The sequence below is a fragment of the Anomaloglossus baeobatrachus genome, chromosome 6, assembly GCF_048569485.1.
Source record: "Anomaloglossus baeobatrachus isolate aAnoBae1 chromosome 6, aAnoBae1.hap1, whole genome shotgun sequence".
NCBI lineage: Eukaryota > Metazoa > Chordata > Amphibia > Anura > Aromobatidae > Anomaloglossus > Anomaloglossus baeobatrachus.
Genome location: NC_134358.1, coordinates 577,981,222 through 578,004,648, shown reverse-complemented (window position 1 = coordinate 578,004,648; position 23,427 = coordinate 577,981,222). Strand labels below are relative to the sequence as shown.

At 55.8% G+C, this 23,427-nt stretch overlaps 1 protein-coding gene across 19 annotated transcripts in view; it reads left to right on the top strand.

Moving 5' to 3' along the window:
* The window catches only part of OBSCN (obscurin, cytoskeletal calmodulin and titin-interacting RhoGEF), an 882,373-nt gene that overhangs the window by 544,381 nt on the left and 314,565 nt on the right, over positions 1 to 23,427 (top strand). For all 19 annotated transcript variants that reach the window (XM_075315914.1, XM_075315911.1, XM_075315913.1 and 16 more), the window contains 18 exons: positions 3,809 to 3,853; positions 4,036 to 4,131; positions 4,817 to 5,035; positions 6,343 to 6,412; positions 7,102 to 7,131; positions 8,760 to 8,797; positions 8,934 to 9,050; positions 9,323 to 9,471; positions 10,192 to 10,392; positions 10,599 to 10,681; positions 11,008 to 11,181; positions 11,254 to 11,413; positions 12,534 to 12,650; positions 13,737 to 13,901; positions 14,005 to 14,163; positions 15,027 to 15,204; positions 15,978 to 16,091; positions 16,448 to 16,615. In XM_075315914.1, coding sequence (XP_075172029.1) covers positions 3,809 to 3,853; positions 4,036 to 4,131; positions 4,817 to 5,035; positions 6,343 to 6,412; positions 7,102 to 7,131; positions 8,760 to 8,797; positions 8,934 to 9,050; positions 9,323 to 9,471; positions 10,192 to 10,392; positions 10,599 to 10,681; positions 11,008 to 11,181; positions 11,254 to 11,413; positions 12,534 to 12,650; positions 13,737 to 13,901; positions 14,005 to 14,163; positions 15,027 to 15,204; positions 15,978 to 16,091; positions 16,448 to 16,615 — 2,283 coding nt within the window. The remainder of the gene's footprint in view (positions 1 to 3,808; positions 3,854 to 4,035; positions 4,132 to 4,816; positions 5,036 to 6,342; positions 6,413 to 7,101; positions 7,132 to 8,759; positions 8,798 to 8,933; positions 9,051 to 9,322; positions 9,472 to 10,191; positions 10,393 to 10,598; positions 10,682 to 11,007; positions 11,182 to 11,253; positions 11,414 to 12,533; positions 12,651 to 13,736; positions 13,902 to 14,004; positions 14,164 to 15,026; positions 15,205 to 15,977; positions 16,092 to 16,447; positions 16,616 to 23,427) is intronic.

The following is a 23,427-nucleotide window of genomic DNA, read 5'->3' as shown; positions in this document are numbered from 1 at the left end:
GGTGATGTCTGGCCAGGGTGTACAGGGATGGGATGGTGTTGTCTGGTCGGGGTGTACAGGGACAGATCGGTGATGTCTGGCCGGGGTGTGCAGGGACGGATTGGTGATGTCTGGCCGGGGTGTACAGGGATGGGATGGTGATGTCTGGCCGGTGTGTACAGGGACGATTGGTGATGTCTGGCCAGAATGTACAGGGATGGGACGGTGATGTCTGGCCGGGGTGTACAGGGACGGATTGGTGATGTCTGGTCGGGGTGTACAGGGACGGATCGGTGATGTCTGGGCAGGGTGTACAGGGATGGGATGGTGTTGTCTGATCGGGGTGTACAGGGACAGATCGGTGATGTCTGGGCAGGGTGTACAGGGATGAGATGGTGATGTCTGGTCGGGGTGTGCAGGGACGATTGGTGATGTTTGGCCAGAATGTACAGGGATCGGACGGTGTTGTCTGGCCGGTGTGTACAGGGATGGATCGGTGATGTCTGGCCGGGGTGTACAGGGATGAGATGGTGATGTCTGGCCGGGGTGTACAGGGATGGGATGGTGATGTCTGGCCGGGGTGTACAGGGATGGATTGGTGATGTCTGGTCGGGGTGTACAGGGACGATTGGTGATGTTTGGCCAGAATGTACAGGGATGAGATGGTGATGTCTGGCCGGGGTGTACAGGGATGGGATGGTGTTGTCTGGCCGGGGTGTACAGGGATGAGATGGTGATGTCTGGCCGGGATGTACAGGGATGAGATGGTGATGTCTGGCCGGGGTGTACAGGGATGGGATGGTGTTGTCTGGCCGGGGTGTACAGGGATGGGATGGTGTTGTCTGGCCGGGATGTACAGGGATGAGATGGTGATGTCTGGCCGGGATGTACAGGGATGAGATGGTGATGTCTGGCCGGGGTGTACAGGGATGAGATGGTGATGTCTGGTCGGGGTGTACAGGGATGAGATGGTGATGTCTGGTCGGGGTGTACAGGGATGAGATGGTGATGTCTGGTCGGGGTGTACGGGGACGATTGGTGATGTCTGGCCAGAATGTACAGGGATGGGACGGTGTTGTCTGGCCGGTGTGTACAGGGATGGATCGGTGATGTCTGGCCGGGGTGTATAGGGATGAGATGGTGATGTCTGGCCGGTGTGTACAGGGATGGATCGGTGATGTCTGGCCGGGGTGTATAGGGATGAGATGGTAATGTCTGGCCTGGGTGTACAGGGACGGATCGGTGATGTCTCGCTGAGGTGTACGGGAACGGATCAGTGATGTCTGGCCGGGAAGAAGCGATGGCCCAGGGCCCACTGCAGTGCAGAGTCAAGGCCGCTTTACATGCTGCGATATGGTTACCGATATCGCTAGCGTGCGTACCCGCCCCCATCAGTTGTGCGACACAGGCAAATCGCTGCCCGTGGCGCACAACATTGCTCAGACCCGTCACACTACTTACCTGCCTAGCGACGTCGCTGTGACTGACGAACCGCCTCCTTTCTAAGGGGACGGTTCGTTCGGCGTCACAGCGACATCACTAAGCGGCCGCCCAATCAAAGCGGAGGGGCGGAGATGAGCGGGACAAACATCCCACTCACCTCTTTCCTTCCTCATTGCTGGCGGGTCGCAGGTAAGGAGAGGTTCCTTGTTCTTGCGGTGTCACACGTAGCGGTGTGTGCTGCCGCAGGAACGACGAACTACATCATTACTGCAGCAGCAACGATAATTGAGATTAGGGGGGGATGTCACCGATGAGCGATTTTGAACGTTTTTGCAATGATTCAAAATCGCTAATAGGTGTCACACACAACGACATCTCTAACGCGGCCGGATGTGCGTCACAAATTCCGTGACGACAACGCTTTAGCGATGTCGTAGCGTGTAAAGTGGCCTTTAGTCATGGCACAAGATGAGACTACAGATAAACAGGGTATATTTACAGGCAGGGACACGCAACTGCTGTGAGACAGTGGGAAGGTGGTATGAGGAATTGCAGAGGTAATAAACAAGCAAACTCCTTAGCTGCGGGAACTACATCCGTGGCCTCAGCTGCCACAAAACAAAGTGGGAACAGCACAGAACATCAAAAATACACTTAGCTACACTACACTACAGTCTGACTGGCCTCCACTACTGGAGCCGCATGGCTACCGCGCTCTAATGACTGTGGCCTACACTACGCACAAATGAAGACTCACGGTAGCATTGTGAGAAACCGTCTCTCTCTGGGGACAGCAGGGTTCATTGGCGTGCACTTCTCCTGGCGAAACAAGAGGGGAATTCTCTTCTGTCACTTGGAGGCTGGGCTCCTCCGGGTGACGTCTTCCCTTCTTACAGGTCCTGGCCTGGCTAAAGTCTGGGTTCTCTCACGGTCCGACTCACAGAAGTCTCTCAGCTGGCACTGTGTATCTTTCCACTCCGTGCTTATCAGATTCTCCTCAGGCAGCGTCTCACGAGATTACGCCGGGGTGTACGGGGATGGGTCAGTGATGTCTGGCCGGGGTGTACGGGGATGGGTCGGTGATGTCTGGCCGGGGTGTACGGGGATGGGCCGGTGATGTCTGGCCGGGGTGTACGGGGATGGGTCGGTGATGTCTGGCCGGGGTGTATGGGGATGGGTCGGTGATGTCTGGCCGGGGTGTACGGGGATGGGTCGGTGATGTCTGGCCGGGGTGTATGGGGATGGGTCGGTGATGTCTGGCCGGGGTGTATGGGGATGGGTCGGTGATGTCTCGCCGGGGTGTACGGGGATGGGTCGGTGATGTCTGGCTGGGGTGTGCGGGCGGGGATGGGTCGGTCGGGGTGTACGGGGATGGGTCAGTGATGTCTGGCCGGGGTGTACGGGGATGGGTCGGTGATGTCTGGCCGGGGTGTATGGGGATGGGTTGGTGATGTCTGGCCGGGGTGTGCGGGCGGGGATGGGTCGGTCGGGGTGTACGGGGATGGGTCAGTGATGTCTGGCCGGGGTGTACGGGGATGGGTCGGTGATGTCTGGCCGGGGTGTATGGGGATGGGTCGGTGATGTCTGGCCGGGGTGTGCGGGCGGGGATGGGTCGGTCGGGGTGTACGGTGATGGGTCAGTGATGTCTGGCCGGGGTGTACGGGGATGGGTCGGTGATGTCTGGCCGGGGTGTATGGGGATGGGTCGGTGATGTCTGGCCGGGGTGTGCGGGCGGGGATGGGTCGGTCGGGGTGTACGGGGATGGGTCAGTGATGTCTGGCCGGGGTGTACAGGGATGGGTCGGTGATGTCTGGCCGGGGTGTATGGGGATGGGTCGGTGATGTCTGGCCGGGGTGTGCGGGCGGGGATGGGTCGGTCGGGGTGTACGGGGATGGGTCAGTGATGTCTGGCCGGGGTGTACGGGGACGGATCGGTGATGTCTGGCCGGGGTGTACGGGGATGGGTCGGTGATGTCTGGCCGGGGTGTATGGGGATGGGTCGGTGATGTCTGGCCGGGGTGTGCGGGCGGGGATGGGTCGGTCGGGGTGTACGGGGATGGGTCAGTGATGTCTGGCCAGGGTGTACAGGGATGGGTCGGTGATGTCTGGCCGGGGTGTATGGGGATGGGTCGGTGATGTCTGGCCGGGGTGTGCGGGCGGGGATGGGTCGGTCGGGGTGTACGGGGATGGGTCAGTGATGTCTGGCCGGGGTGTACGGGGACGGATCGGTGATGTCTGGCCGGGGTGTACGGGGATGGGTCGGTGATGTCTGGCCGAGGTTTACGGGGATGGATTATGCAGATAGGATGAATCATCCATGATTGGATTCTCGGTGCATTTTCCTCGTTTCCTCCTTGTTGGTGACTCTGGTTCTTCTTTGGTATCAGATCCGGGCGAGCTGCAGAAGGAGCGATCGGCAGAGGAGTCCGGAGGTCAGTACCTGATGCCTCAGTGATCGGCAGAGATGGAAGAGCTGCGGGTCATGGGGGTGTTTGAGCTTGTACCGGGGACTATAGACGCCTCCTCTCTGGTCGCCCTGTGGTCTTCGTGCCGTGCACTGTAAGCTGACGGCAGAGTACCAGCGCTGCACTCACCATCTCGTCTCGCTCCACAGATTTGGAGAAATTGATTCCTCCAATGTTCCTGGAAAGATTCACAAACAAGAAGGTGCAGAAGGGCGCCAGCATCACCTTGTCCGTGAAAGTGGAAGGTAAGGACTTAAAGGGGATCTCCTGATTTACCAATGGGACGCAGATATACTGCAACAAATCCCTGCAAGATACAGACACATGATAAATGCTGAAAACCTGCAGCCGCCACTAGAGGGAGCTCCCTGTATACATGTCTATTGTGCTTCATTGTGCAGGGGGCTCCCTCTAGTGGTGGCTGCAGATTATGCAATTACAGGGCAACCAGGAATCAAAGCTTCACCCAACTCCAAAACCAAGCATATCATCCTACTGCAGCCACAGCCAGAGCTGCAGTCCGAATTCTGCTGTTAAATTATGTCTTATAATCCAGTTAGAATATAACACAGAGGACACGATATAACAGCAGAATAGTGACTGCAGCTCTGGAGGTGACTGTAGGATAAGACACAATGTAACAGCAGAATATTGACTGCAGCTCTGGAGGTGACTGGAGAATAATACACAATGTAACAGCAGAATAGTGACTGCAGCTCTGGAGGTGACTGTAGGATAAGACACAATGTAACAGCAGAATATTGACTGCAGCTCTGGAGGTGACTGGAGGATAAGACACAATGTAACAGCAGAATATTGACTGCAGCTCTGGAGGTGACTGTAGGATAAGACACAATGTAACAGCAGAATAGTGACTGCAGCTCTGGAGGTGACTGGAGGATAAGACACCATGTGGATTTATGTATTCAGGGTGCCCGGCTCCATCCGTCACTTGGTTGAAGGAAGAATCTCCAGAGGACGTTCTCTGGATTAAACCGGAGACTCCGGGCTACAAGCTGGCGAGCTCCAACATGCACCACAGCCTCATCCTCCTGGACGTGGGCACCGAGTTCTCTGGGACCTACACCTGCATCGCCACAAACAAAATGGGACAGTCCATCTGCAGCGCCAGCGTCAATGTCTTAGAGGGTAAATGTGGAAGGAATAAAGAAGGTGGCAGTCACTGGGGAGGGGAAAGTGCCAATCACTGGGATGGAAGGTGCCAGTCACTGGGGAGGGGAAGGTGGCAATCAATGGGGAGTGGGAAGGTGCCAATCACTGGGGAGGGGGAGGTGGCAATCACTGGGGAGGGGGAGGTGTCAGTCACTGGGGAGGGGGAGATGGCAGTCATTGGGGAGGGAAGGTGCCAGTCACTGGGGAGTGGGGAGGTGCCAGTCACTGGGGAGTGGGAAGTGCCAGTCACTGGGGAGTGGGAGGTGCCAGTCATTGGGGAGGGAAGGTGCCAGTCACTGGGAAGGGAAGGTGCCAGTCACTGGGGAGGGAAGGTGCCAGTTACTGGGGAGGAAAGGTGCCACTCACTGGGGAGGGAAGGTGCCAGTCACTGGGGAGTGGGAGGTGCCAGTCACTGGGGAGGAAAGGTGCCACTCACTGGGGAGGAAAGGTGCCATTCACTGGGGAGGGAAGGCGCCAGTCACTGGGGAGGAAAGGTGCCACTCACTGGGGAGGGAAGGCGTCAGTCACTGGGGAGGGAAGGCGCCAGTCACTGGGGAGTGGGAGGTGCCAGTCATTGGGGAGGGGGAGGTGCCAGTCACTGGGGAGGGAAGGCGTCAGTCACTGGGGAGGGAAGGTGCCAGTCACTGGGGAGTGGGAGGTGGCAGTCACTGGGGAGTGGGAGGTGCCAGTCACTGGGGAGTGGGAGGTGCCAGTCACTGGGGAGTGGGAGGTGGCAGTCACAGGGGAGTGAGAGGTGGCAGTCACAGGGGAGTGGGAGGTGGCAGTCACTGGGGAGGGAAGGTGCCTGTCACTGGGAAGGAGAGGTGCCAGTCACTGGGGAGTGGGAGGTGCCAGTCACTGGGGAGTGGGAGGTGCCAGTCACTGGGGAGTGGGAGGTGGCAGTCACTGGGGAGGGAAGGTGCCAGTCACTGGGGAGTGGGAGGTGCCAGTCACTGGGGAGTGGGAGGTGCCAGTCACTGGGGAGTGGGAGGTGCCAGTCACTGGGGAGTGGGAGGTGGCAGTCACTGGGGAGGGAAGGTGCCTGTCACTAGGGAAGGGGAGGTGCCAGTCACTGGGGAGTGGGAGGTGCCAGTCACTGGGGAGTTGGAGGTACCAGTCACTGGGGAGTGGGAGGTGCCAGTCACTGGGGAGGGAAGGTGCCAGTCACTGGGGAGTGGAAGTTGTCTGTCACTAGGGAAGGGAAGGTGCCAGTCACTAGGGAAGGGAAGGTGCCAGTCACTGGCTGAGAGTTCCTGTAGCTGAGCCTTATTCTTCTGTTACAGAGAAGGATGCGCAGATCCTCGCAGAAGCGGACAAGATAGTGAAGGATGTATTGAGGTCATCTGTGCCAGGGTGAGTGCACTGACAGCTCTACAACTCCCTCTCATACGGCTCTACAATCCCCCCTATACGGCTCTACAATCCCCCTCATACGGCTCTACACCCCTGTCACATGGCTCTATACCCCTGTCACACAGCTCTACACTCCCCTCATACGACTCTACACCCCCCCACATGGCTCTACCATCCCCCATTACAGCTCTACAACCCCTCTCATACGGCTCTACAATCCCCCTCATACAGCTCTAAATCCCCGTCACACAGCTCTACACCCCCCTCTTACGACTCTACACCCCCCCTCATATGGCTTTACACCCTCCCTTATATGGTTCTACACCCCTGTCCCATGGCTCTACTCCTCCCTCATACGGTTCTACACCGCCTCATATAGTTCTACACCCACCGTTATATGGCTCTACACCCCCCCATCACACGGTTCTACGCTCCCTGTCACCCAGCTCTACACCCCCTGTCACACAGCTCTACACCCCTCCCGTCACCCAGCTCTACACCCCCTGTCACACAGCTCTACACCCCTCCCGTCACCCAGCTCTACACCCCTCCCGTCACCCAGCTCTACACCCCCTGTCACCCAGCTCTACACCCCTCCCGTCACCCAGCTCTACACCCCCATACGGTCTCTGATTCCAGACTCCCCATCATACAGTCTAATGCCTCATTTCTCTCTTTTTCTTGTGCAGATATGAAGGGATCGCGGGGGCGGAAAAGGGGTGAGTGTCTCACTGTGCGGCCGGGAGCTGCTGCCCCTCCTGTGAGGAGCAGCGCTGCCCCCTATCTCCGGCACGTGTTCTGCAGCCCCCTATCTCTGGCACGTGTTCTGCAGCCCCCTGCTCCGAGGACCAGCGCTGCCCTCTATCTCCGGCATGTGTTCTGCAACCCAGCCCCCTCCGAGGAGGAGGTGCACTGCCCCCTATCTCTGGCACGTGTTCTACAGCCCCCTCCTCTGAGGAGCAGCGCTGCCCCCTATCTCCGGCACATGTCCTGCAGCCCCTCCTCCAAGGAGCAGTGCTGTCTCCTATCTCTGGCACGTGTTCTGCAACCCTCTCCTCTGAAGAGCAGCGCTGCCCCCTATCTCTGGTACGTGTTCTGCAGCACCCTCCTCTGAGGAGCAGTGCTGCCCCCTATCTCTGGCACATGTTTTGCAGCCCCCTCCTCTGAGGAGCAGCGCTGTCCTCTATCTCCGGCATGTGTTCTGCAGCACCCTCCTCTGAGGAGCAGCGTTGCCCCTTCTCTCTGGCACGTGTTCTGCAGCCCCCTCCTCTGAGGAGCAGTGCTGCCCCCTATCTCCGGCAGAGGTTCTGCAGCCCCCTCTTCCGAGGAGCAGCGTTGCCCCTTCTCTCTGGCACAGGTTCTGCAGCCCCCTCCTGTGAGGAGCAGCGCTGCCCCCTATCTCCGACACATGTTCTGCAGCCCTTCCTCCGAGGAGCAGTGCTGCCCCCTATCTCCGGCACGTGTTCTGCAGCCCCCTCCTCTGAGAAGCAGCACTGCCCCCTATCTCTGACACATGTTCTGCAGCCCCTCCTCCGAGGAGCAGTGCTGCCCCCTAACTCCGGCACGTGTTCTGCAGCCCCCTCCTATGAGGAGCAGAGCTGCCCCCTATCTCCGGCATGTGTTCTGCAGCACCCTCCTCTGCGGAGCAGCGCTGCTATCTATCTCCGGAATGTGTTCTGCAGCCCCCTCCTCCGAGGAGCAGCGCTGCCCCCTATCTCCGGCACAGGTTCTGCAGCCCCCTCCTCTGAGGAGCAGAGCTGCCCCCTATCTCTGGCACAGGTTCTGCAGCCCCCTCCTCCGAGGAGCAGCGTTGCCCCTTCTCTCTGGCACAGGTTCTGCAGCCCCCTCCTCTGAGGAGCAGTGCTGCTCTCTATCTCCGGCACATGTTCTGCAGCCCCCTCCTCCGAGGAGCAGCGTTGCCCCTTCTCTCTGGCACGTGTTCTGCAGCCCCCTCCTCTGAGGAGCAGCGTTGCCCCTTCTCTCTGGCACAGGTTCTGCAGCCCTCTCCTGTGAGGAGCAGCGCTGCCCCCTATCTCCGACACATGTTCTGCAGCCCCTCCTCCGAGGAGCAGTGCTGCCCCCTATCTCCGGCACGTGTTCTGCAGCCCCCCTCCTCTGAGGAGCAGAGCTGCCCCCTATCTCCGGCATGTGACTGCGGGCCCCCCCCTCTGAGAAGCAGCACTGACCCCTATCTCTGACACATGTTCTGCAGCCCCTCCTCCGAGGAGCAGTTCTGCCCCTATCTCTGACACATGTTCTGCAGCCCATCCTCCGAGGAGCAGTTCTGCCCCCTATCTCTGACACATGTTCTGCAGCCCCCTCCTCATAGACGCTGTTTGTTTTGCAGGGTGATTGGGATCTCGGTGCAGCCGCCGGAGGCTGACGGTGAGTGTCAGGTGATGGCGGTGTATTCCGGGACCTGTCCTGTGACGTCTCTCGCCATTTTTTACTGTTTTGCAATCTTGTTTCGGCTCCTTTTTTCGCCGTTTGGATTAACCCTTTGTTTGTGCTGTTCCCACAGGTGACTCCAGGAGGGCGCAGAAGCCACAGATCTCACTAATGGATGTGGGGACAGAGGAGTTCTTCCAGAAACTGACGTCACAAATCACAGAAATGGTCTCTGCAAAAATCAGCCAAGGTAAAGAGCAATAGTGGGGGCCAGGGGGCGACCGCACAGCCGGCTGCTCCTCCGCGCTGCACAGTTATGAGGTATCTTAATGGTGGCCCCAACCTTGAATATGTCCAGGACCCCACCAGCTAATATACATAGCCATGGGAAAGTGCCATAGAGGCCATCTCCACTGAATGGGATGGGGGTTGAGGATCAGCGGGGTGGGGTGGTCCCGCTGATATCCTGGGAAGAAGTCTCACAACCGTTCCTCAGGATTTTGCTTTTTTTTTACCCGGCAGCCTCGCTTCGTGTGCCCGGGATGCCTGGCATGGATAGTGACGATGAGACCAAAACGCCGTCTGCCTCCCCGCGCCACGGCAGATCAAGGCCGTCCTCCATCGCTGTGGAGTCCTCATCTGAGTCTGAGGACGGCGACTCCAGAGGAGAGGTGAGACCTGCGGGGTCAGTTTCCCTGTACCTGGACACCTCCGGGTGGGGGAGAGTCAGTGCCCCCTATATCTGGACACCTCCGGGGAAGGAGGGTCAGTGCCCCCTATATCTGGACACCTCAGGGGGGAGAGTCAGTGCCCCTAGATCTGGACACCTCAGGGGGGAGAGTCAGTGCCCCTAGATCTGGACACCTCCGGGGGGAGAGTCAGTGCCCCTATATCTGGACACCTCCGGGGGGAGAGTCAGTGCCCCTATATCTGGACACCTCCGGGGGGAGAGTCAGTGCCCCCTATATCTGGACACCTCCGGGGGGAGAGTCAGTGCCCCTAGATCTGGACACCTCCGGGGGGAGAGTCAGTGCCCCTATATCTGGACACCTCAGGGGGGAGAGTCAGTGCCCCTAGATCTGGACACCTCAGGGGGGAGAGTCAGTGCCCCTATATCTGGACACCACCGGGGGGAGAGTCAGTGCCCCTATATCTGGACACCACCGGGGGGAGAGTCAGTGCCCCTATATCTGGACACCTCCGGGGGGAGAGTCAGTGCCCCTATATCTGGACACCTCCGGGGGGAGAGTCAGTGCCCCCTGTATGTGAACACCTCCGGGGGGGAAGAGTCAGTGCCCCACATATCTGGCCACCACCAGGGTTGGGGGGGGGGCGGTGTTTCCCGTAGATTCGTCCCCTTCCGTGTGACCAGGTTTCTTCTGCGTTTACAGATCTTTGACATCTACATGGCGACAGCAGATTACAACCCTATAACGGGTGATAAGGAGGCGGTCATCCTGAAGGAGGGGCAGTACGTGGAGGTGCTCGACTCCGCACATCCCCTCAAGTGGCTCGTCCGAACCAAACCCACCAAGTTCAGCGCCTCCCGTCAGGGCTGGGTGTCGCCTGCGTACCTGGACAAGCGGCTGAAGGTGAGGGTCGCATGACCATGCACATGGTGTGGGGGTATATAAGGGTCTCACTATTCAGGAGAAGCTTTCATAGCCATAACATGTGACCAACTTGTAGAGCGGTGGTCCATGGTTCTCCTGCTAGGCCGGACCCCACCATCAGTCAGAGTGCCCTCCCCCTGCAGTTCTTGCTCAAGTGGGTTGGTGATGTCCTGTTTTCTTTCTAGTTGTCCCCGGAGTGGGGGGCAGGAGATGCCGCGGATTATCCTGGAGAGGCCGTGTCCGAAGAGGAATACAAAAAGAGGCTGAGGTAACAGAGTTCCAGCTGTGATGATGTCACCGATGATCTCAGTGATGATGTCACTGATGATGTCACTGATATTATTGATATTACTGATGATGTCACTGATGATGATGTCACTCCTCTTGCTGCACTGATGGCGGGGGCAGATAATAATGCTCTGAGCTCCGTCTGTCACCTGATGGCTGATTCCCAGCAGTGGACATGGAGATGTTGGTCGTTGTTGGTCTCAGAGCTCTCTACTGTGATCCATGCAGTATACGCCATGTGCTCGTGTGTATGAGGAGTGTCAGCTCTGGGGGCGCAGCGCTCTAACATGAGCTCGATCTCCGCAGCATCATCATCCAGGATCTGCTGAGCTCGGAGAAGGAGTACGTCCGGGACCTGCAATTCCTCCAGACCCATCACCTGAGCTACACCGAGAGCTGCAGCGACGTTCCCGAGGCTGTGGCCACACAGAAGTCCGTCATCTTCAGAAACATCAGCGACATCGGGGATTTCCACGCCAGGTCTGTACGGAGGAGCGCAGCACAATGTAAGTGATCTCCACGTCCAGGCCTAACCTTCTGCTCCGTCCACAGAACATTCTACCAAGAACTGAAGAAAAGCGAAACCGATGACGACATAGCCATGTGCTTCATCCGGAGCGAGGACGAATTCAACAAGTACATCATGTACTTGGTGGGGCGCGTGCAGGCCGAGTCCGTGGTGGTCAACGATGCCATCCAGGAGTTCTACAAAGTGAGGACTGTGTCTCTGTGGCTGTGTATCTCTCTGTCTGCCTCCCTGTCTATCTCCATGTCTATGTCATCGTGTCTGTCTGTCTCTGTCTGTCTGTTACCGTGTCTGTATGTGGCTATCTGTCTGTGTATGTGGCTATCTGTCTCTGTGTGTCACCGTATCTATCTGTCTCTGTGTCTGTCTATCACCGTGTCTGTTTGTTTCTGTCTCTGTACGTGGCTATCTGTCTCTGTGTCTGTCTATCACTGTGTGTGTTTGTTTCTGTCTCTGTGTATGTGGCTATCTGTCTCTGTGTGTCACCGTATCTGTCTCTGTGTCTGTCTATCACTGTGTGTGTTTGTTTCTGTCTCCGTGTATGTGGCTATCTGTCTCTGTGTGTCACCGTATCTGTCTCTGTGTCTGTCTGTCACTGTGTGTGTTTGTTTCTGTCTGTGTATGTGGCTATCTGTCTCTGTGTGTCACCGTATCTGTCTCTGTGTCTGTCTATCACTGTGTGTGTTTGTTTCTGTCTGTGTATGTGGCTATCTGTCTCTGTGTGTCACCGTATCTGTCTCTGTGTCTGTCTATCACTGTGTGTGTTTGTTTCTGTCTGTGTATGTGGCTATCTGTCTCTGTGTGTCACCGTATCTGTCTCTGTGTCTGTCTATCACTGTGTGTGTTTGTTTCTGTCTGTGTATGTGGCTATCTGTCTCTGTGTGTCACCGTATCTATCTGTCTCTGTGTCTGTCTATCACTGTGTGTGTTTGTTTCTGTCTCCGTGTATGTGGCTATCTGTCTCTGTGTGTCACCGTATCTGTCTCTGTGTCTGTCTGTCACTGTGTGTGTTTGTTTCTGTCTGTGTATGTGGCTATCTGTCTCTGTGTGTCACCGTATCTGTCTCTGTGTCTGTCTATCACTGTGTGTGTTTGTTTCTGTCTCCGTGTATGTGGCTATCTGTCTCTGTGTGTCTGTCTGTCCATTTCCACTTACCTATGTAACAGAGACCACAGCGGTGCTCGTTGCACCTAGATTCATGCAGACACTGTATATATGGGACATTAGCTATATACCTGCCTTGTAGATTATACTGATGTCACTAAGGTGCAGGATATGACATATGCTCATCTCTGATTATTTCTAGCAATACACAGAGGACACTCTGGCACTGCCCGACCCCTCCAGTCCCCCGCCGCCTCCTCTCCAACATTACCTGGAGCGCCCGATAACTAGAATTCAGCGCTATCAGGTTATTCTCAAGGTAAGAAGGGATCAACTATACCAGAAATTAAAACATTCTGCCTGCAGCCAGAGACAGCCGGAGAGGAACCGCTAAGGGTGCAGCAGCCACCCCTGCCGGGGTCAGCAGATTCTAACCGCTATGGACGCAGCAGCCACCACTGCCAGGGTCTGCAGATTCTAACCGCTATGGGCGCAGCAGCCACCCCTGCTGGAATCTGCCCATTCTATCTGCTATGGCTGCAGCAGCCACCCCTGCCGGGATCTGCAGATTCTAACCGCTATGGACACAGCAGCCACCCCTGCCAGGATCTCCAGATTCTAACCGCTATGGGTGCAGCCACCCCTGCCGGGATCTGCAGATTCTAACCGCTATGGGCGCAGCAGCCACCCCTGCCGGGGTCAGCAGATTCTAACCGCTATGGACGCAGCAGCCACCACTGCCAGGGTCTGCAGATTCTAACCGCTATGGGCGCAGCAGCCACCCCTGCTGGAATCTGCCCATTCTATCTGCTATGGCTGCAGCAGCCACCCCTGCCGGGATCTGCAGATTCTAACCGCTATGGACACAGCAGCCACCCCTGCCAGGATCTCCAGATTCTAACCACTATGGGTGCAGCCACCCCTGCCGGGATCTGCAGATTCTAACCGCTATGGGCGCAGCAGCCACCCCTGCCGGGATCTGCAGATTCTAACCGCTATGGGTGCAGCAGCCACCCCTGCCGGAGTCTGCAGATTCTCCTTGATGCAGGATTTGCCTGACTTATTGTCTTGCTTCCTCTGGAGATCCACACACAAGATTCCAGCGACTTATCCCTTCTGAGATGCTGGACTGATTCGGTCTGAGGAGACTCTGTTGTGGGAATGATATCGTAGTTTTTTGCACACGGTTCAATAGACCTCAGATTGTAATGGGCCCAGCGAGGGCTACAAGGGGACTCGCGCCTTACAACATTGTGCAGTGATTCTGATTTTGGGGGGAGGTGTAGTTAGTCGAGAAACGTATGGCGGGGGAGGGGCTTGTATCTGGATGAATTTTAAGAATTTATTTTGTTGTAGGGAACTTTTTCTAGATGTAAATATCTTGTAAATATTTTCAATCCTGCAGGAAATGATCCGGAACAAGGCCCGGAACGGTAAGAACTGTGCGCTGCTGGAGCAGGCCTACGCCATCGTGTCAGCGCTCACCCGAAGGGCAGAGAACTTCCTGTACGTGTCACTGATAGAGAATTACCCCGGAACGCTGGAGGCACTGGGTGAGCCCATACGACAAGTAAGTACACCCGCGATCACATGACCTCTGCGCTGGGAGTGCCCAGGAACGTACTGACTGGAGGAGCCATGCTTTGTATCATCTACTTTGTTCACGGTTTTAGGGCCATTTCATTGTCTGGGAAGGAGCTCCAGGGGCCCGAATGGCCTGGAAAGGTCATAACCGCCATGTCTTCCTGTTCAAGAACTACGTCATCATCTGTAAACCCAAGAGAGACACCCGGACGGACACCTACAGCTACGTCTTCAAGAACATGATGAAGGTGCGTGCAGAGGAGGCGAAGCCCCCAATATAATCTCCAGTGAAGGCAGAGCTCTAATAACAGCACCTCTAGTACTGCAGGCACCTCCAGAGCTGCACTCACTATTCTGCTGTTACATCAGGTCTTATCCTCCAGTCACCTCCAGAGCTGCACTCACTATCCTGCTGTTACATCAGGTCTTATCCTCCAGTCACCTCCAGAGCTGCAGTCACTATTCTGCTGTTACATCAGGTCTTATCCTCCAGTCACCTCCAGAGCTGCACTCATTATTCTGCTGTTACATTGTGTCTTATCCTCCAGTCACCTCCAGAGCGGCACTCACTATTCTGCTCTTACATCATGTTTTATCCTCCTGTCACCTCCAGAGCTGCAGTCACTATTCTGCTGTTACATCGTGTCTTATCCTCCAGTCCCCTCCAGAGCTGCACTCACTATTCTGCTGTTACATTGTATCTTATCCTCCAGTCACATCCAGAGCTGCAGTCACTATTCTGCTGCTACATTGTGTCTTATCCTCTAGTCACCTCCAGAGCTGCGGTCACAGTTTCCTGCTTTCTGGTCTGCAGGTCTCCCTCGTGGCTCATTGGGTTTGACATAGTGAACACGACATCTCCCACAATGCTGTTTAGCTGTGTCTAAGGGCCAATGGCCAGCAGGGACCCATTGAAGTGTATTTGTGAAGCTCCCATAGGCTTCTATGGAGCTTGATTGGGGCCCCTTACGTTTATTACTGGGGCTCAGGTGATTTCGGTAGATTTCAGTAGAAATGTGAGTTCAGCTCTGGAGGTAAGTGGAGTGCAAGGCGCGCTTTACATGCTCTTCAGCGCAGGGGTTCACATACTTTCTTGCTGTTTCCTTATCAGTTGACGAACATTGATGTGAATGATGTGGTGGAGGGCGATGATCGAGCCTTCGAGATCTGGCATGAGCGCGAGGACTCGGTGCGCAAATACCTGCTGCAGGCGCGGACGGTGATCATCAAGAACTCCTGGGTGAAGGAGATCAGTGGCATCCAGCAGCGCTTCAGCCTGCCTCAATGGCGTAAGCATCGGGCGCAGTATAACACCTATCATCCAAGGACGATGGGACGGCACCCCCAATGGTCGCAGACAAGTGACTTCCACCAGTCCGGGGCATCCCTTCCATACAGAGCTTTTCCCAGACACCATAGATTAGTCTTTCCTAAATCCCCCCCCCGCAGTCCACTCAGGACGGTATATCCGGGGTCCACTCAGGACTGTATATCTGGGATCCTCTCGGAACGGTATATCCAGGGTCTTCTCGGGACGGTATATCTGGGATCCTCTCGGGACGGTATATCCAGGGTCCACTCGGGACGGTATATCCAGGGTCCTCTCGGGACGGTATTTCTGGGATCCTCTCGGGACGGTATATCCGGGATCCGCTCGGGACGGTATATCCAGGGTCCTCTCGGGACGGTGTATCCGGGGTCCTCTCGGGACGGTATATCCGGGGTCCTCTCGGGGCGGTATATCCGGGGTCCACTCGGGACGGTATATCCGGGGTCCACTCGGGACGGTATATCCGGGGTCCTCTCGGGACGGTATGTCCGGGGTCCTCTCGGGACGGTATGTCCGGGGTCCTCTCGGGACGGTATGTCTGGGGTCCACTCGGGACGGTATATCCGGGGTCAACTCGGGACGGTATATCCAGGGTACTCTCGGGACAGTATGTCCGGGGTCCTCTCGGGACGGTATGTCCGGGGTCCTCTCGGGACGGTATATCCGGGGTCATGGCTCTGCCCTCCTGTACACCATTATGTGCCCCCTAATCTTGGGTCTCCTGTGTTTCAGACCCTCCACATTTCATCGAGGTGCTAGGAGACTGCACGGCTGAGCTTGGAGAAACCGTCAAGTTGGCATGTCGCGTTACCGGGACCCCGAAACCCACCATCACCTGGTACAAAGGTAATTACTCCCATTCATTAGAGCGATGGAGTGCAGCATGGAGAGGACCCCAATATATACCCTGACCCACAGCCGTCCCCTAATGGTACTTTTTCCTCCATCCTGGAACTTTTATTCAGGAACAGTAGGGGCTGTACTTCACTCATTGCTCATGATGGTGGCTACCCTCACCAATTTTCCCAAATCTGTACATCTCTGTGGTCAGTGGTACCAGCGGTGCTAACACACGGGCAGCCACTGAAACAGATGACCCATGGTCTGTGCCATAAAGCACACTGCCCCCTTGGTTTCGTGGACGGCTCCTGCATGTGGTGGAGAGAATGACAGTGTCAGTAATCCTGATTGTGCCCCCTCAGACGGACGCTCAGTGGAGGTGGATCCGCATCACATCATCATTGAGGATCCAGATGGTTCCTGTACCCTTATCTTGGACAATATGACGGGCGTGGACTCTGGCCAGTATATGTGCTTCGCCTGCAGCTCAGCGGGTACTGCCAGTACACTGGGCAAGATCCTGGTTCAAGGTAAGTGCCATATGATGTCCGTGGTGTACTGGTGAAAAGATCTCGCATTACAAACCTTCCAAATAGTCACCAAGAGGTTAATAATTGTACAAAGGAATTATGAATATACCCTGTACTGCACACATCTCCATACATCCTATTCTCCATTCACAAGCAGAGCTGCATTCACTATTCCACTGATAAAAACATATTTTATTTTCCACTCACACCCAGAGTTGCAATCAGTAGTCTATTGTTTTATCAGTACATGACTACAGCCCCAGAACCACCATCAGTACATGATTATAGCATCATTGCCAACATCATTACAGATGTTTAACACCAGAATCCTAATGAGTACATGAATACAGCACCAGATGCTGCATCAGAAAATGAATACAGCATCGGCACCATCATCCGTAAATAAGTACATCAACAGAACAATCATCAGTAGATGAATACAGCATCGGACCCATCACCAGTAAATGAGTACAGCATAGGAACCATCATCTGTACAAGAATACAGCATCAGAACCATCATCAGTAAATTAATACAGTATCAAAACCATTATCAGTACATGAATACAGCATCAGAACCATCATCAGTACATGAATACAGCAGCAGAACCACTATCGGTACATGGACATACAACCATCATCAGTAGAGGAAAACATCACCAGATCCACCACCAGTACATGAATACTGCACCAGAAACACAATCTGTACATGAATACAGCACCATTCCCAAAATCAATACATGTATACATTACTAATCTTGGTAAAATGAGCATTTGCAATGTCAGGTCAGTCTCCTCCACATACATACTGTATATATTTTATGAACCTAGTGTTCTGGACTAACATTATCCGTCCATGCTGCGTTCTGAATCAATTGCCAGTCACTTTGCTTCTTCCACAACATATGACCCCCACACGGCCCCTCGTAAAGTACATTGCTTCCAGAACTACCCTCCCCTCTATGAACAATAACGTCCACACCGTCTGCTCTTGTGAACTGTAACCACAGCATTGTCCCCCCTTATGAGCTAGAACAGTTACTTTGCCCTGCCTTATGAACTATAGCCACCTGTCACGATTATCCCTCGCCGTGGAGTGATTTGGACGTTTCTACTATTTGAGCTTTTTCCCTATTCTGGAGGCTATATTGAATGTGTTTTGCTTTCTGTTGGCGCAGCAAGGGTTAATGTCAGTTTTCCATTGCTGCAGGTTGCTACATTGGAGCTCAGCTGCAGCCTTTTGTGGCCTCCTCCTTAAGGCTACGTTCACACGTCAGTTTTTTGGCATCAGGCACAATCCGGCGTGTGCCTAATGCAACGGATCCGGCACAGAATATGCAACAACGGATGCGCCGGATCCTCTTTTTTTATGGATCAGATATACCGTATCTGTCAAAGAACGTATCCGGTGCATCCGTTTCGTCCTTTTTTTGCCGGATCCGTTTTTAACAATAAATTGGAGCATGCTCAGTTTAATAAAATGGATCCGGCGGCCGCATCTGGTTTTTGCCGCATTATGCCGGATAATATGCCGGATAATGTCCATAGCCTTCCAATGTAAATCTCGCTGTATCGCACCGGATCCGGCACGATGCAGTTTTTTGTCAGAGACGTTCCATCCGGCCGCTGCATTAGCCAATTATGCCGGATCCAGCAAAAGCCAGATGCAACGCAATGCCATCCAGCACAATCGGGCGCTCATACAAATCAATGGGGATAAAACGGATCTGGCGCCGGATCCGTTTTTTTCCATATTGTGCCTGATGGAAAATAAGTGATGTGTGAAAGTAGCCTGAAAGCCCCATCAGCCGCCTCTTCCTTGTGGTTGATAGAATCACATTTTGTCCGGCTCTGGCGTGGAAGCGGGAGTCGTTTGCAGCCGCTGGTGCACGTCTTGCTGTGTGCTTGCTGCTGCTGTTGTCGTGGATCTACCCTTTGTCATGTAGTTTCTTCTTTGCTTTGGTTTGTTCACCTTTACCATTTGTTGTCTTATACCTCTGTGTTTGGGTGCAGTGCGACTGAGTTTTGGTGTTCCCCCATGTTTGTCTATTTTCTGTGGGGTTACCTCTCTGATACTGGTCCTTCCCTGGAAGGGGGAAGAGGGGGACCTAGATCAGGGCTGCTTAGGGCAGGGTCAGGGTGGCGGCCCAGACGTCCTCACCATTAGAGGTCATTCTGTGACTAGGGATAGATAGGGCTCCCCTAGCCTGAGGGTCAGTCCAGGAGCCCTTATACCTCCATTCCATTCTGTGACACCAACACACTGTCTGCCTACATCTGCCCTTATAAAATATTGCCTCCACTCCGTCCCCAGTTCATGCAGCCCCTGTCAACGTTTTCTCCTCCACACTTGTTCCAACTTCAGTTTTACCCTCATGTTAACACAACACCTGTCCATACTGTATCCCCATACTTCCTCTCTTTTATTGTGCAAAATCTGTCCCCCCTCCGTCCTGTTCCTTTTACACTGCCGCTTCCACAAAATGTGCCCTCACATTGTCCCCTCTCTCTGTATTGTGCCCTCACACTGTCCTCTCTCTCTGTGCTGTGCCCTCACACTGTCCTCTCTCTCTGTACTGTGCCCTCAAACTGTCTCCTCTCTCTGTACTGTGCCCTCACACTGTCTCCTCTCTCTGTACTGTGCCCTCGCACTGTCTCCTCTCTCTGTACTGTGCCCTCGCACTGTCTCCTCTCTCTGTACTGTGCCCTCACACTTTCCCCTCTCTCTGTACTGTGCCCTCGCACTGTCTCCTCTCTCTGTACTGTGCCCTCACACTTTCCCCTCTCTCTGTACTGTGCCCTCGCACTGTCTCCTCTCTCTGTACTTTCCCCTCTCTGTACTGTGCCCTCACACTGTCTCCCCTCTCTCTGTACTGTGCCCTCACACTGTCCCCTCTCTCTGTACTGTGCCCTCACACTGTCTCCCCTCTCTCTGTACTGTGCCCTCACACTTTCCCCTATCTCTGTACTGTGCCCTCACACTGTCTCCTCTCTCTGTACTGTGCCCTCACACTGTCCCCTCTCTCTGTACTGTGCCCTCACACTGTCCCCTCTCTCTGTACTGTGCCCTCACACTGTCCCCTCTCTCTGTGCTGTGCCCTCACACTGTCCCCTCTCTCTATACTGTGCCCTCACACTGTCCCCTCTCTCTGTACTGTGCCCTCACACTGTCCCCTCTCTCTGTACTGTGCCCTCACACTGTCTCCCCTCTCTCTGTACTGTTCCCTCACACTGCCCCCTCTCTCTGTACTGTGCCCTTACACTGCCCCCTCTCTGTACTGTACCCTCACACTGCCCCCTCTCTGTATTGTGCCCTCACACTGTCCCCTCTCTCTGTACTGTGCCCTCACACTGCCCCCTCTCTCTGTACTGTGCCCTCAGACTATCCCCTCTCTCTGTACTGTGCCCTCAAACTGCCTCCTCTCTCTGTACTGTGCCCTTACATTGTCCCCTCTCTCTGTACTGTGCCCTTACACTGCCCCCTCTCTCTGTACTGTGCCCTAACACTGCCCCCTCTCTCTGTACTGTGCCCTCACACTGTCCCCTCTCACTGTACTGTGCCCTCACACTGTCCCCTCTCTGTACTGTGCCCTCACACTGCCCCCTCTCTCTGTACTGTGCCCTCACACTGTTTCCTCTCTCTGTACTGTGCCCTCACACTGTCTCCTCTCTCTGTACTGTGCCCTCACACTGTCTCCTCTCTCTGTACTGTGCCCTCACACTGTCCCCTCTCTTTGTACTGAGCCCTCACACGGTCCCCTCTCTCTGTATTGTGCCCTCACACTGACTCCTCTCTCTGTACTGTGCCCTCACATTGTCCGCTCTCTCTGTACTGTGCCCTCACACTGTCCCCTCTCTGTACTGTGCCCTCACACTGCTCCCTCTCTCTGTACTGTGCCCTCACACTGCCCCCTCTCTCTGTACTGTGCCCTCACACTGCCCCCTCTCTGTATTGTGCCTCATACTGCCCCCTCTCTCTGTATTGTGCCTCACACTGCCCCCTCTCTCTGTATTGTGCCTCACACTGTCCCCTCTCTCTGTATTGTGCCTCACACTGTCCCCTCTCTCTGTATTGTGCCTCACACTGTCCCCTCTCTCTGTACTGTGCCCTCACACTGTCCCCTCTCTCTGTACTGTGCCCTCACACTGTCCCCTCTCTCTGTACTGTGCCTCACACTGCCCCCCTCTCTCTGTACTGTGCCTCACACTGCCCCCTCTTTCTGTACTGTCCCATCACTGTACTGTGCCCTCACACTGTCCCCTCTCTCTGTACTGTGCCCTCACACTGTTGCCTCTCTCTGTACTGTGCCCTCACACTGTCCCCTCTCTCTGTACTGTGCCCTCACACTGCCCCCTCTCTCTGTACTGTGCCTCACACTGTCCCCTCTCTCTCTCTGTACTGTGCCTCACACTGCCCTTTCTCTCTCTCTCTCTGTACTGTGCCTCACACTGCCCTCTCTCTTTGTACTGTGCCTCACACTGGCCTCTCTCTTTGTACTGTGCCTCACACTGCCCTCTCTCTTTGTACTGTGCCTCACACTGCCCTCTCTCTTTGTACTGTGCCTCACACTGCCCTCTCTCTCTCTGTACTGTGCCCTCACACTGCCCCCTCTCTCTGTACTGTGCCCTCACACTGCCCCCTCTCTCTGTACTGTGCCCTCACACTGCCCCCTCTCTCTGTACTGTGCCCTCACACTGTCCCCTCTCTCTGTACTGTGCCCTCACACTGTCCCCTCTCTCTGTGCTGTGCCCTCACACTGTCCCCTCTCTCTGTGCTGTGCCCTCACACTGTCCCCTCTCTCTGTACTGTGCCCTCACACTGCCCTCTCTCTGTACTGTGCCCTCACACTGCCCCCTCTCTCTGTACTGCGCCCTCACACTGTCCCCTCTCTCTGTGCTGTGCCCTCACACTGTCCCCTCTCTCTGTACTGTGCCCTCACACTGCCCCCTCTCTCTGTACTGTGCCCTCACACTGTCCCCTCTCTCTGTGCTGTGCCCTCACACTGTCCCCTCTCTCTGTGCTGTGCCCTCACACTGTCCCCTCTCTCTGTACTGTGCCCTCACACTGTCCCCTCTCTCTGTACTGTGCCTCACACTGCCCCCTCTCTCTGTACTGTGCCTCACACTGCCCCCTCTCTCTGTACTGTGCCCTCACACTGTCCCCTCTCTCTGTACTGTGCCCTCACACTGCCCCCTCTCTCTGTACTGTGCCCTCACACTGCCCCCTCTCTCTGTACTGTGCCCTCACACTGTCCCCTCTCTCTGTACTGTGCCTCACACTGTCCCCTCTCTCTGTGCTGTGCCCTCACACTGCCCTCTCTCTGTACTGTGCCCTCACACTGTCCCCTCTCTCTGTACTGTGCCCTCACACTGCCCCCTCTCTCTGTACTGTGCCCTCACACTGCCCCTTAGTGTCACAAAGCTCCATATGGCAAAAGCTGGCTGAGAGGCGTTTATTTAGGATTACCAATAAAACTCCATAAAATGTTACTTCTTTATTCATAAAATAACTAATATATATATATATATATCTAGTTCAGCTGAAAACTTGACTAACCTACTTACCAAGAGACCAGGACTATGTAACCTTTACCCTCACATTCACACCAGACTGAATGTGATGAGACCCCCGGGCTGGGCTGGATGTGATGAGACCCCGGGCTGGACTGGATGTGATGAGACCCCGGGCTGGGCTGGATGGGATGAGACCCCGGGCTGGGCTGGATGTGATGAGACCCCGGGCTGGGCTGGATGGGATGAGACCCCGGGCTGGGCTGGATGGGATGAGACCCCGGGCTGGGCTGGATGGGATGAGACCCCGGGCTGGGCTGAATGGGATGAGACCCCGGGCTGGGCTGAATGGGATGAGACCCCGGGCTGGGCTGGATGGGATGAGACCCCGGGCTGGGCTGGATGGGATGGGATGAGACCCCGGGCTGGGCTGGATGGGATGGGATGAGACCCCGGGCTGGGCTGGATGGGATTTGACCCCGGGCTGGATGGGATGGGATGAAACCCCGGGCTGGGCTGGATGGGATGGGATGAGACCCCGGGCTGGGCTGGGCTGGATGGGATGGGAGGAGACCCCGGGCTGGGCTGGATGTGATGAGACCCCGGGCTGGGCTGGATGGGATGAGACCCCGGGCTGGGCTGGATGGGATGAGATCTCGGGTTGGGCTGGATGGGATGAGACCCCGGGCTGGGCTGGATGGGATGAGACCCCGGGCTGGGCTGGATGGGATGAGACCCCGGGCTGGGCTGGATGGGATGGGATGAGACCCCGGGCTGGGCTGGATGGGATGGGATGAGACCCCGGGCTAGGCTGGATGGGATTTGACCCCGGGCTGGATGGGATGGGATGAAACCCCGGGCTGGGCTGGATGGGATGGGATGAGACCCCGGGCTGGGCTGGGCTGGATGGGATGGGATGAGACCCCGGGCTGGGCTGGATGTGATGAGACCCTGGGCTGGGCTGGATGGGATGAGACCCCGGGCTGGGCTGGATGGGATGAGACCCCGGGCTGGGCTGGATGGGATGAGACCCCGGGCTGGGCTGGATGGGATGAGACCCCGGGCTGGGCTGGCGGGCGGTGGCTGCTTCTTCTCGGGCTCGGCTGGTGGGCGGTGGCTGCTTCTTCTCTGGCTGGGCTGGCGGGCGGTGGCTGCTTCTTCTCCGGCTGGGCTGGCGGGCGGTGGCTGCTTCTTCTCTGGCTGGGCTGGTGGGCGGTGGCTGCTTCTTCTCGGGCTCGGCTGGTGGGCGGTGGCTGCTTCTTCTCTGGCTGGGCTGGCGGGCGGTGGCTGCTTCTTCTCCGGCT